The 13,067-nt window shown below is 38.4% G+C and overlaps 1 protein-coding gene across 1 annotated transcript; it reads right to left on the bottom strand.

Moving 5' to 3' along the window:
• Positions 1-711: 711 nt before the first annotated feature.
• LOC104518239 (signal peptide peptidase-like 2B) lies at positions 712-11,592 on the bottom strand (the record flags this gene model as incomplete). Its single annotated transcript, XM_010174924.1, has 13 exons — positions 712-1,500; positions 2,502-2,662; positions 3,167-3,244; positions 4,224-4,323; positions 5,262-5,324; positions 5,435-5,509; positions 6,280-6,361; positions 7,911-8,027; positions 8,183-8,279; positions 9,161-9,303; positions 10,109-10,248; positions 10,611-10,700; positions 11,410-11,592. Coding segments are annotated over 13 exons (1,617 nt in total), but the record flags the coding sequence as incomplete, so codon positions are not given.
• Between the last annotated feature and the right edge of the window lie 1,475 nt (positions 11,593-13,067).

Here is a 13,067-nt window from a genome sequence, read left to right as displayed (position 1 = left end):
TTTCAGGACTATATAATAAGACCAGCTGCACCCCAAAAAGTTTTAAATTCACAAATTTAGTCCTTCATAACGTCATGTAGCAAGAGGTGCAAACTAACAGGCTCACTCCAGAACCTGGCAGGCCACGCTTTGGCTGCTCTTGAGACGAAGACAAAACATGACTGAGGTGGTTTGATTAGTTACTGAGCAGCAAGTAGCTTTAAATCACAGCTGACTATAGCACCATACGTGCTCCCTTGGGAATGAAAAAGCCATTATTTTCTTCAGAATTAGAAATCACAATTATATTCCTTAAATGAATAACAAGTAAAAGGTCAAAACCCCAAACATATGATCTTTTTCTGCTTTACTTTAACATTTTCCCAACAAAAATACTGCCTGTTAAGCTTAGTATAGTGCTACTACCTATTTTCTTACCTATTTGGCTCGTATTTTATTTCTAAAACATTAAACATTCTTAATATGCTTTTGCTTCTAGTGTTCTGTGACAAACACTGTTTATTTTCAGAGACAGCCCCTAGAGTTCATGCAAGTGCTCAGAAAGCTTCCTGCAGCTCCTGCCTTTTAAACTGGACTAGTAGCCAACCCAGGTACCTGGAAGTAAAAATAAAGACAAAAAAGTTAAGAGATGCATTTAATGCACCATGGTAGGTAAAAATCCTTTCAGAGGCTGGTAATTTAACCATTCTCTGCATTTCCTGAATGTCAGTTTATACTAAAGCATTCCCTTGTATCAATGGCTTTGACAAGTAGGGAAAATTAAAGTAAAAGGTGACAACAGGGAAAGTGCTAAAAAACCCCATCATGTTTCTCTTAACTAAGCATTGTAGCTTTGTTCAATGCTTTTCCTCCACGTTAACCTACACTGTGCTAGAGCAGCAAAACAGCCACACAAGCACAGAGTACTCCGTAAATAGAAACTCTTAATACTACCCCGGTGTAACGAAAACGAACAGTCAAAGGCATTCACTAATGAAATGATCATTGAAATCCACACATCAGAACCCTTGTAGAGCACCATATTTCAGAAAGATGTTTGAAGTGTATAGCTGGACCAAAGCTGGAGGCAGGAACATTCCTTTTTGGATTTGATGATCAGTCTCCCAGTGAGGTTCCTCAATAAACGCAAACACTACTAAACCAGTCCTAAATACATACTGGTTTTCTATGGATATTTTTGTGAGTGAAAATAAGGAGTCCTTATCACATAATTTATTCCAGCTGTTTTTGCTCTGCACTTAGGCATTTGCTTTCAAGGTCGTCCTTATGCTGACCAGCTGGTTCCTCACTCTGTGCAATAGAAATTTCTGACTGGTCCGTCTTTGTGTCAGTATCAGCCAGCTCCTCTGCAGCTGAGGCAGGGCCATGCAGCTCCTTCACATGGAGGGTAGGATTGGTCATTTGCTCTGTGTCCTGTTGAAAGGCTGGTCCCTTGCTATCTTTGGGCAGCTCAGGACAGTTGACAGGAGCTATCACCACGGGAGGCTGAGGTAGGTCTTTCTGTAACGGAAGATCACAGTTAGAACGATGGAAAACAAGAATTACTGCGCCCAGTTATCAGGAGTGATAGTCATATAAGACACATTAAAGGTCCATTATCACTGTTATCATTCTCCACTAGTGGACACACGCATACAGTTATCCTGTCTTTGTGTTTTATAGTATACAAGAGGAATTTCCTTCCAGAAACATGTTTAATTGCTTTCTGCCTGATTGTTCCTCATTGATTTCAGATGCAATCTGCTGATCATGCAGGAACAGGCAAACAGCTCTTTGGCACTTCATCATTCTCTGGCTTTGCCCACCTTTACTGCCACTCTACAGCAACTGGCAACTTCCCCATCACGTTTCAGATGAACTCAAATATTTTTACAACAACTAAATTCAGTTCTCTAGAGAAGAGTTGTGAAGGTTGTCACAAATAGTTGAATAACCAAATAAAACTCACTGGAGGGAACCTCTAGCTTAATAGATTTGACCTTCAAGTAATTATTCAAAATCTATAATAATCCACCATGACAGAAATTATTCCTTTTGGAATCAAATTAATTTCACTTGTACCACAGTGAAATAAAGTGTCAATTTACTGTACTGAACTAGATTTCTACCTTCATAAGCAGTAGGCTATGAAAAAATATGTAGAGAAGTATTTTAAGGAGATATTTTATATAATATTATAAAACATTACATTTTATATTATATTTTAGTATTTTACTACTAATACTTTCAACAGAGATCAAACTGATAAAATTATGGCAGAATCAAGAAGGATACACAAGGTCTACTTTACTTTTCACTGGTCAGTTTAAGTGGCCATAAATATTAAAAAAAAGAAAACCATACTGAGGCAAAAGAGCATGTAAAAAAGCAAACAGTCAAGCAAAACAAAAATTGTTGTTTTTCGTTTGATAATACTGCAATATTTTACTCAACTTTAATTCTAGTTAGGTTTTTATAATATTAGTATTTCTTGAAGACACTCATATCAAACTGGTATTCACCGCAAAGCCGCTGCCTGTCCAGAACATTGCAAGCTCCTTTCTCCAAAGAGCCACAGCAAAGCTTGTGAGCAGAGTGCAGGGCACCAAGTAGAGGAGAGCGGGCTGGCCCATCTGCATCAGCGCCAAGGCAACAAAGGTCACAAGAAGGCCTATGCCATATGCTGTAAGGAAACAAAACCAGTAAAAAGCAGTTATTCACAACTAAACAATGAGCTAGATGAGCATTCTAACAGGAATTTTTTTTTCAAGTCATTTGTAAAACAGTATCTCCATAATTTTTTCAGGCCTCTTTAGACACAAACCTTATATACACAACGTAAATTTGTGATAGTGCTTTACTCACCAGAGATACTGCAATCTTTCTATTGCTGATAACATGTTGGGAAAATAGTCTGATCGGCCCAGTTCATAACTGTGCAATTAAATCATTACCTTAAGCAGCCTGAGAAAGGCAAAACAATCAAATGAAATATTGTGCCTCATTGTATTTATGAATTCAACAGCTACGGACAATTATTTGGACCATTATAATGTGCTTCTTGTTTGGCTTAGCTTTGGCTGTTTCTTACTATCCTGCACTACCAAAAACCACCACCAACAACAAAAAACTCAAAAAACATTGTGTTTTTTTGTGTATTGTGTTCAGGTGTCACTGTTATACGTACCTATGGTGCAGGCTACAAAATAGACTCTGGACGACTGCACCTGAATATCAAATCTATGGCAATAGGCTACCAGTAAGCCTAGGAAAGGAAAGAACAATTACAACAATTATAACATGCTTTCAACCCATTCATGCACTAAGACACACAAACCCATCAAATTACCTAGGAACTTTTGTTTCCCCCCCCCCAACATTTATTCAGGCACTCCAGTGTTTAAGTCCTATGACAGCATCATTCAGGAGGCTGCACCGTTTACAAACACAAGCCCAGCACAACAGAAACACTCTAAAAATAAAATTAACATCTACGAGTACACAGATCCCAGATACAAAACATCATCCCTTCCCTAATGAACAGTTGTCAAAATACTCTTATTATTGTTGTGAACACTGTCCCTTCCAGCTCCCAGTAAATAAAGACAGTAGAAATTTAATGACTATGCTTATTATAGGTCAGGGGGAGGAGTGGACATGGACGGGGATGACACAGTTCGTATTTCCAAAAATACGAGAAAATAAACAGATGATTTCTCAGAAGAAACCTGAAAGCCAGAAATGCATACTTGTTTTCACCTGCAGTGGTGCCAAGTGAAAACTTTTAGATAGTATGTGGATTACTTCCACATACTATCTAAAATCAAATTTGAGAGAAGGTGTGGTAGAAATAGTGGATGTTGTATGACTAAGAAAATCATGAAGTTTTCAGTGGTCAGGTCTGTGTGTACTCAAATCATGTGGAAATGGACAAATAATTTCCTCTATCACCACACCATTAAAGAAGTTTTATACTATAAAATTAGTTGCTAAAGCAACTCTTGAAATTTCTCTACATTTCTTGACATCACTGCATGTGAAAATGAACCATAAGATTAATATGCATTTAATTTCTTTTGGAAAAAGTGAACAGTGTGGAAAAAAAGAACATAAAAAAATATACTTACAAATTTATCAGGTTTATAGAAGTCAAATCAAACTTGTCACTTGAAGTGAAATTACATGAGGAATAAAGTAATATGCCACTGCAACAAGTAATTCTTAACAGGCTAAACAAGAAATACCTGGAACTAAGATGTCTCCAAATCCTAGGAGAGAAAAAGGCCTGTCACAGAGAGCCAGCGGTGAGGAGTTCAGTCGGGGAACCTTCAGGACCATTGGGAGCTTGGAATGAGAGAGAGACACGCCTTATGAAAAGCTGTTTTCTCTACATACTGACACCATCTACCAGAACTTGTTCCTGTTGTACTGAAACTGCTGACTTCAAATACAGCAAATCTATCTTCTTTTTTTTACATTATAGATGTAACTTACATTTTACATTATAGATGTCAACTCTGCTTTAACTGCAGGAACCTAAAAAATTCAGGTAAGCTGCCACATGCATAAGAAATAACCATTTACATTTCATTCTACTGGTTGCAGTAAAAGTCTCAAAAGAGTAAAGACTTGAGTAATTTAAAAAAGTTATTTTTTCAAATCACTAAAGAATTTTTTCCCCTAAGTGTTCCTATTTGTTATTTAATCTGCAATGTTGAAGCACAGTACAGCAAGGTTCATTGCAGACAGGTATTCTCTTTATTATAGTACATTAAAGAAACTTTCTTTCCTTTTTTTTCCCTTTTCTTATGTTAGCGCTAGAATAATTTTATCTACTTATACTATCATTATTATTTTATACAATTCATTCTGTGAATACTGATTTCTGTTTTCTTTCTGTCTCTAATCTGTGTTTCTCTCCTCTGCCTATAGCCTCAGCTTTTCATAAAGCAATTATCAAAACACAGGAGGAGAGGGAAGAGATAGATTGATTATATTTACACGTGTGGTCACATGTTTTTGTGAGCTAACCAGCTTCCTTATATTAAAACCCTTTCAAAGCAAGACAAAGGAAGACCAAAGGTGTTGTGATGAACCACTAACAATCTGCTTTGCCCCCTGTGTTTGGTGTAGATTTGCAGAGAGCTCAAAAGTTCTAATTTCCACATTAAATTATTTTCAGACTTCATCTCCATTTCAGTTTTGTGGTCTTTGAATTTTAGAAAAGCTGCAAGTGTAATAGCTGGAAGTTAGCGCCACGTTTTCAGATTACATTATCGTACCTTTTCATGAGTGGCAGAATCAGACGGGCCTGCAGCCACCTCCACCATTATACTCTCCCCAGTCTAAAGAAAAAAAGGGGAAAAATTGCTGGGATCGTTTAGGAACACACAGAGAAAGAGGTCATTACACTTTGCTCTGTGAGCAGCAGGCACTAGAGAACTAGGTTACTCACCTTCGTTAGAAAAGGTGTGATAAATACAAAGAATACATCGTACACAAAAAGAACCAGGAGCAGCAAGGTACAACCCTGGAGGAAGAGACAAGATACTTGGTATTTACAGACTATGCATGAGTAAACGGCAAAGAATTAACAATTAGCAACTTCAGACTATTCAAAGAGAAGCTAAAAAGAGCTAAAACAGGTCACCCATGTATTTTTCTTAATTCCTAAATGTTTTAGATGGAGGAATTGGGTCTTGCATACACCACATAAAAGAAAGTAATTCTTAGACACAAAATTACATGTTAGTCCCTAAAATTCTTCGTAATGTAAAACCTGGAAAAGGTGACATTTCAATTTGTTAGGAAATATTAAGAAGTTCTGTATGTTTTTGGAGGATGTGAGGCATAGCAAGAAACAGTATCCACATTACTTTGGCCAGTCTGTACAGGGAAACAAATTTATAGGTAAAGATAACTTGAAACAGAGTTTGAAGAGCTGCCTAAGGGGCAACTAAATGACTAATACTGATTTTTATCTTAGAATACTCAATAAAATCTGGAAGATTTGAAAAACCACCAGAATGACGCAACAGTTGTGTCAAATTTGAAAACAAACAAACAAAAAAACCCAAACCAACCCAAAAAACTCCAGTGTGTGGTGTGTGATTTACTAGCAGTCTACACTACAGAACTTTAGGTTACCAAACACCATGCATAACAATCACATGCCACTTATCCCATTACATCACTCTTTTCCAAGCTCCATGTGAGTGGAAGCACATTTCCAAGCCCACGTACTCCATTTTAAGCAGCTCCTCCATTCATCCTCTTTTTACATCTGTTTAACTTTCTTACCTTAAATGTAGGCAGGCGAATTGTTTTCAACATGTAAAGACAGAAAGCGATCCCTAAAGCATCTTGCAGAACCCAGGCCCACCTAAAGAAAGAGGAGAGTAATGTTTTTTGCAGGAAACAGTAGAAAAGTCAGACCAAGCCTTGTCCTCACTAAGGACCTGCTTGGGACAAAAAAAAAAAAAATAAAAAAATTAAAAGTATTTACTTGAAATCAACATTGTTGTCAACACAGATTCACAAATGGGGAGTTGTACTTGATCAATCCGATAACCTTCTACAGTGAAACGACTGGTTTGGTAGATGAGGGAAGAGCAGTGGGGATATTGTCTATCTAGATTTCACCAAGACCTTCCACTCAAAATCTTCCATAAGATCCTCAGACAAACTGATGAAGTATAGGCTGGATGAGCAGACACTGAGCTGGATTGAATACTGGCTGAACGAGGTCAGTGGGTACCTAAATTAGAAGTGCTGAGGTCCCTTGGCCTGTGTATGTAAGTGTGCACCCTTGTGTGCTGAGGGAAGCCTACAGCTGGGGCTGTTTCTTGATTGTGTTTTGCAATTTAGGTATAGAAGTATCAAGGCTTCTTGCTTTACTCTCAATTGCTAGGATCAAAGAGAAGTAGGATTTGAGATACGAAACGCTAAGGTTGCCCTAAAATCGCTAAGGTCTAGATGCAGATGAGAGAATATGCTGTTGTGATCTATACCTGAGCACTTGCTGATGGAGCTTTGTGCAGGAGACGCTTGGGTGCATTCCACCTTTGAGGCAGAAAATGGATTTCCTAGTCCTAAATATGCCAGGTTGGAATAGCTCTATTGCACTTCTGTACTCCTCAGTCTGACACTTATTTCTCTAAAAGATGTTTCAGAGCTGATGTTTCCTGGATTTATGAGTTCTGTCAGTGAATGATCCACAGCCTTAACACAGAAAATGGACCCCACAAAGACAATAATAGGCATTCAAGACACAAGCAAGACATCTTTGGTACCACCAGCAGAAACACAAGCCAGCATTTCAGTTCCAACACAGAATCCCTCATAGAGGGACCAAGAAGATGAATACACTATGTATATATGGGGAAACTGGAACATCTCAGAGTGCAATAAGGGGTAAAACCCCCGCCCCCCAAAAACCAAACCAAACCAAAACCCCAAACAAAACAATCTAACATAAGTAAGTGGTAAGAACATGCTATAACTAGGTACTGCAGCAATACTGGACATAGATAATTATTTACTCATACCAGACAGTTGAGAGAAACTAAAGATCTGACAATCTTCACAGCTCTTATTCTCTCTGAGCAAATACACATGCAGACCATCACCTGAAGAAATAAGTCAGACAACTTGTGTCCAACTTTCCATACCACTTCTGAAAAGCTGTCTTAAGCCAAAGAGATGAGAACACAGACTCAGAGAAATTCAAGCTTAACAAGAGACAGTCTTCTGTAACTTAAACTAACAAGACATGAATTACATAAGGAACAACTAAGAATTTCTGCCCAAGTCTCTAGTTTCCTTCCTGTCAATCCTAAATTCTGGAGAAGTTTAGGCTTTTACAGATGTCAGTTACTTATACTATGAAGCCTATTAGAATTTCTAGCACAGAAACCAAAATATACACTTACTGGTCTTCGTTTCTGAAGATTCCCCAGACTACGCTGACAGAGATACAAAATACTGCCAACAGCAACATCCGCACCTGTGGACGCTTGTGGAAATAAGGCAAGTTGTTGTCTGGGATTCTGAAAATGAAACACACCAAAGCTCTAATTGTCTATGCAGTCACCCTCAGCTTTATAAACATTTTGAAGTCGGAAACCACTTCGTAAATCCCACACCAACCCAACATTATGAAAAATTAATTTTGCCTATTAAAAATTTAGAAGTTGCCACATACCTACACTTTCCCAAGGGGAATCTTCTTACAAAGGGAGACAGACAACTGTAAAGACCAATTGAGGCAGCCAGGCAGAATATTCCTATGATAACATAGACTGAGAAAGAAAAAGGAGTAAGTCCAAGTAGGATAAGGTAAGAAATGCTTTTTTTCATATCCCAACTGAATAAAGAACAGACAATCAGAAAGCCTGAATGAGAAATAAGGCTTCCATTTCACCAGTGAAAGTTAAATTGAGACTTCAAATGCTTGTTGATTAGATTTATGCTCTTTAAGTATCTAATTCTAGCTCATTTTACTCAGGTGTACTTTGTGCCATAGTTACTTCAACGTATCAAAACTTCTGTGCTAATATTCTTAAAGTAAGTAATTAAATCATAAGCCTAAAAGGCAATTTATGGTGAAGTGTTTATTTTCTCATTATGAGTGTACACGAGCATTATAACGGAACTCTTAACATCACTCAGTAGCAAAATGAATTAATACAGACAGGATCCATCTTTCATAACTTCCTCAGAAATATGAAGCTGGAAGTTCCAGGTGCATTAGGCTCTCATGTTCTTTTGTCAATCAGTTTGATAAGTGATCAGCAGAAACGATTTATCATCTTTATAAAGATTTAAAAAAAAATAAAAATCTTGGATCCCACAGCTTAACTTCAAAATGAACAATAACACAAAGACAAGTACAGGTTTGAGAACACCTTTGACTAAAATAAAAGGTGGAAGACAATGTCTGTATCTACTTAATAGGTTTTAACATTTGAAAGAAGCTCTATGATCACATAATCCAACCTCACTAAAAGCAGGTATAGAAATACACTCAGTGTATTTCTTACAGGGTTTTAAATCATATTAGGATGAAGAAACAAAGCAGAAGTCAGCCATTTCATAATTATTTTCATAGTAAAAATGTTCTTTAAACAGCAGCAGCCTTGTGACGTTGAAGATGTATCAATACAAATACAGCTAAGAGTACCTAAGTGGTCATAGAAGAAATAAAGGAGGACCAGCATTGAGCAGCACATCACTACAAATACACAGATCATTATCGGAGTCACATCAACCGTTTCATCATCATGTTTCTCTGCCCCATCATCACGTTTGTGCTTCATGTATCGCCTGAAAGAGTAACATGGCTATAATCAGTCCATTCCTTCTGCAACAAAAGATAAAAGGGCACTGAATCTTCAGCAAGAACTACATGGGGTTGGAAACCATGACACGAGTCAGTGGAACTCCACATTTTACATGGATGTATGAACACCAGATATAACACAACGTATAAAACAGTAATCACTGTATTAATTTATCAAGAGTACTATTTTTCATTCACTAAGAAGTCAACAGAATCCTGAAAATTACCACAGAGTAATTTGCTGACTTCAGCTAAAGTCACATTGTGTATATAAAGTAAATGTTAGAAACAAGTGTGGCACAGACTGATCTCCTCCGCCCAACTCCACCTACTGGCAAAAAGCAACCATAAAATTTCAATAAAAGATTCATAATAAGCTACCTTAGCTAAGGTTCAGTTGTTTAGTGCTTTTTTGCACTATACTAGTAAAAACAGTGGGGTTTTTTGGGGTTTTTTTGTTTGGTTTTTTTACAAAATATTTTTATGGCAAATTTTTGCAAAAGCCCAAATAGGAAGCCTATTACTATCCAATTTTCCTCCTGAGCTTTTCAAATGTTTGGCTTTTTGACATAAACATTCTAAATGTAAATTTTACTTTAATCATTTCACACAGTGACAAAGCCAACACAAGGCTGAGACTCTTTAAAATGTCACATCAGCATTTTCCCATTCTGGTTATATAGACAGTCTCCCAACTATTAGCAGAGCTACCAGGTGATCTTTAGATAAATACCACGTATTTTTGTGAAAAATACAAGAAAATTGACATACTGCATTCCAGTTACTCACTTTTTCACATCTCTGCTTCCTGCCCAGTAGCCTCCAATTGCAACAGTCCCCACAGCCATGACAAATATAATCACCATGTTATAGTCTAGCACGGGCTCGTTTGGTGCGTACATCGCCCCTTTCACTGAGCTGCCGAAACTCTGAGGAGGTAAGTACGAGGTATGAAGAACTTCCAAAAAGCTACCTTAGCAAAGATTCAGTTGTTTAGTTTTTGTTAAGCAACCTCAGAATCAAGCTTTATTATAAATACTTAAGAGCAATCTGTTGGCTCTACTATTTGTGATATTTATTTCCAGCACCAGGCTCCATTTTGGTTTTATTCTGAAGATGAGAAACAACCTCCCAAGAAATTTGCATTTTTTTTTTCAAAACATAATAATTCAGTCTTCAGGAGTACAACTCTCTACAGATTCAAAGCTCTTAAGATGGACTTGAAATACTCTTGAGCAGTGACTCATTTAAACAAGATAATATAAATCAGAGCACTTAGTATTGAGTTTACCTTGCCAATATCTAACATATCAGTATAGCTGAGCAGAGCCACAGGAATATCAATCTCTTCATACTGACTCCTGTTACCCCCAGGAGGAACCTGAAAGACAGTTCAGACCAGGTAAGAACATATCCATTTCTGCAAATACTTCTACTAGTTCAAAAGCATTAAAGTTGCAAGTTCTGTTTCTGTTAATTTGGAAAATATTCTAGAAAGGAACATAATGACAACAAAAAACTCAAAGTCAAAATGTCCACCTGTTTCCAGTAAAACACAACTCATTAAAGACTGTAACAGCAAAATGCAGCAACCAAACTTCAAGCAGTATCTTTTGCACATCAGGGTCATGGTTTTATGACAGATCTGTGCCTCTGGTAGTGACTACAGTGTTCAAAACTACTAATTTTACAAAACATACACTGGTAATGCTCCAGCTGAATCTAAAGCACTAGATTCACTGTGCTCTGGATCTCACTGAAGGTAGGAGTGTGAAACTCAAGAACCTAAGCTCCTTCTTTGATGCCAGTATTACATATGTCATAAGGATAATTCTGAGCCCTTGACTTGAATGTTAGATGGGCTCTAGGCAGTATTCCTCCTATTTAAATAAGTACCTCCCCTTGTTTCATTAATCCTTCCTCCAGATGTATTATTTCCACATAGCTATGCAATATACGTACATGCAGAAACACACACACGTATATTCTTTCTTTTAAAGAAGAGCATCAAATACCAGCAACGAGCACTGAAGACAAGAAGATAGTTAACACCAGAGGAATATCAGCAATAAAGACAGAATGAGACTTACCAGTCTCTCTCTACTAACAATCAGCAGCCCACGAGCTCCATTGATCTGAGCCAGCCTCACTTTCTCATAGAAAGTGCAATTCCCTCGCATCACCATGGGGATTTGATTATTAAATCCCCCATCAGGTACATCAGAAGGAGAACATAAAACAGATGCTGTCTGATCCTGCAGTTGCAAGAGTGACTGGAAAGAAAGAAATTAGTTAAATATATACATATAAAACAAAATTATAAAAGAAGTCAGAGTTTCTAAAGGGTAATTTAGAATTTTCAAGTAATGCAGTCACAGAATATTCTCAGAGAAAACTGAAAGTTGAAACATTGCTGCCCCCTCTATTACACAGGGTCCTGCCTCGCTTCACCTTATTGTACAGAATTCTGCTGGTAATAAAATTTGGGTTATGATCTGCACTTGCATTTGTTTTCTTCAGCACTGTTGCTGTTCTGATGCCTGCAACCAGGATGTCGGAGGAGTACAGCACAGTGCTGTAGTTGCTGGGGTGGCACGGAGCAGCAGGCTGAGATGACATAGGGTATGAACAAACAGAAACACAAAACACAGGCTGGGGTACAGTGCCAAAGCACAGGCAACAAAAATAAACTTCCATTTTGAAACCAACCCTACCTAGTTAGCTGAGATTTTGGATCCTAAGCAGCTGGATACTGGACTCTAAGCTGCTTCTTCCCTTGTCCAGCAGGTCGAGGGAGGTGATTCTGCCCCTCTACTCCGCTCTTGTAAGGCCCCACCTGGAGTGCTGCGTCCAGTTTTGGAGCCCCCAACATAAGAAAGACATGGACCAGTTGGAACAAGTCCAGAGAAGGTCCACCAGGATGATCCGAGGGCTGGAGCAGCTCTCCTATGAAGACAGGCTGAGAGAGTTGGGGCTGTTCAGCCTGGAGAAGAGAAGGCTCCAGGGAGATCTTAGAGCACCTTCCAATATCTGAAGGAGGCCTACAAGAAAGCTGGGGAAGGACTTTTCATAAGGGCTACTAATGACAAAACAAGGGGAAGTGGGTTTAAACTGAAAGAGGGGAGGTTTAGATTAGATATTAGGAAGAAGTTTTTCACTGTGAGGGTGGTCAGACACTGGAACAGGTTGCCCAAGGAAGTTTTGGATGCCCCCTCCCTGGAAGTGTTTAAGGCCAGGTTGGATGAGGCTTTGAGCAACCTGGTCTAGTGGAAGGTGTCCCTGCTGCTGGCAGGGGGGTTGGAACTGGATGATCTTTAAGGTCCCTTCCAATCCAAACCATTCTATGATTCTCTCACTGCTGGTAATTCAGAGATGTTGCAGGCCTGCCCCATTTCCTTAGTTTTGTCCCTTCTCAGACCCAAAGACATCTACTCTGGGATGTTTACACAGAATTAACCCACAGACACTTGAAGGTTTTAGAAATAAAACCGGCACAAATTGTTCCTTGCGAAATCTAAACAATGAGCACCTTTGCCCAGTTCTGTTTGCAAGGCACCTGAAAAATGCAATTATCTACCAAATAACTGATTCTTGGTGTGAGCTGCGCTAACAGAAGCGGGTCACAGCCCCACTCTTGCTAGGAGTTGAGCTGTCAGGTTTGTGAAGTCTCAGGGTAAAGTTTTAACCTGAAAAGCTGACATATGTAACACTTTGTAATAGAAAGGGACAGACCTGTTGGAGAGCAGTG

Source organism: Antrostomus carolinensis, unplaced genomic scaffold (assembly GCF_000700745.2).
Source record: "Antrostomus carolinensis isolate BGI_N321 unplaced genomic scaffold, ASM70074v2 scaffold16269, whole genome shotgun sequence".
Lineage (NCBI taxonomy): Eukaryota > Metazoa > Chordata > Aves > Caprimulgiformes > Caprimulgidae > Antrostomus > Antrostomus carolinensis.
The sequence above is the reverse complement of the archived record's forward strand: the minus strand, read 5'-3'. Positions and strand labels throughout refer to the sequence as shown.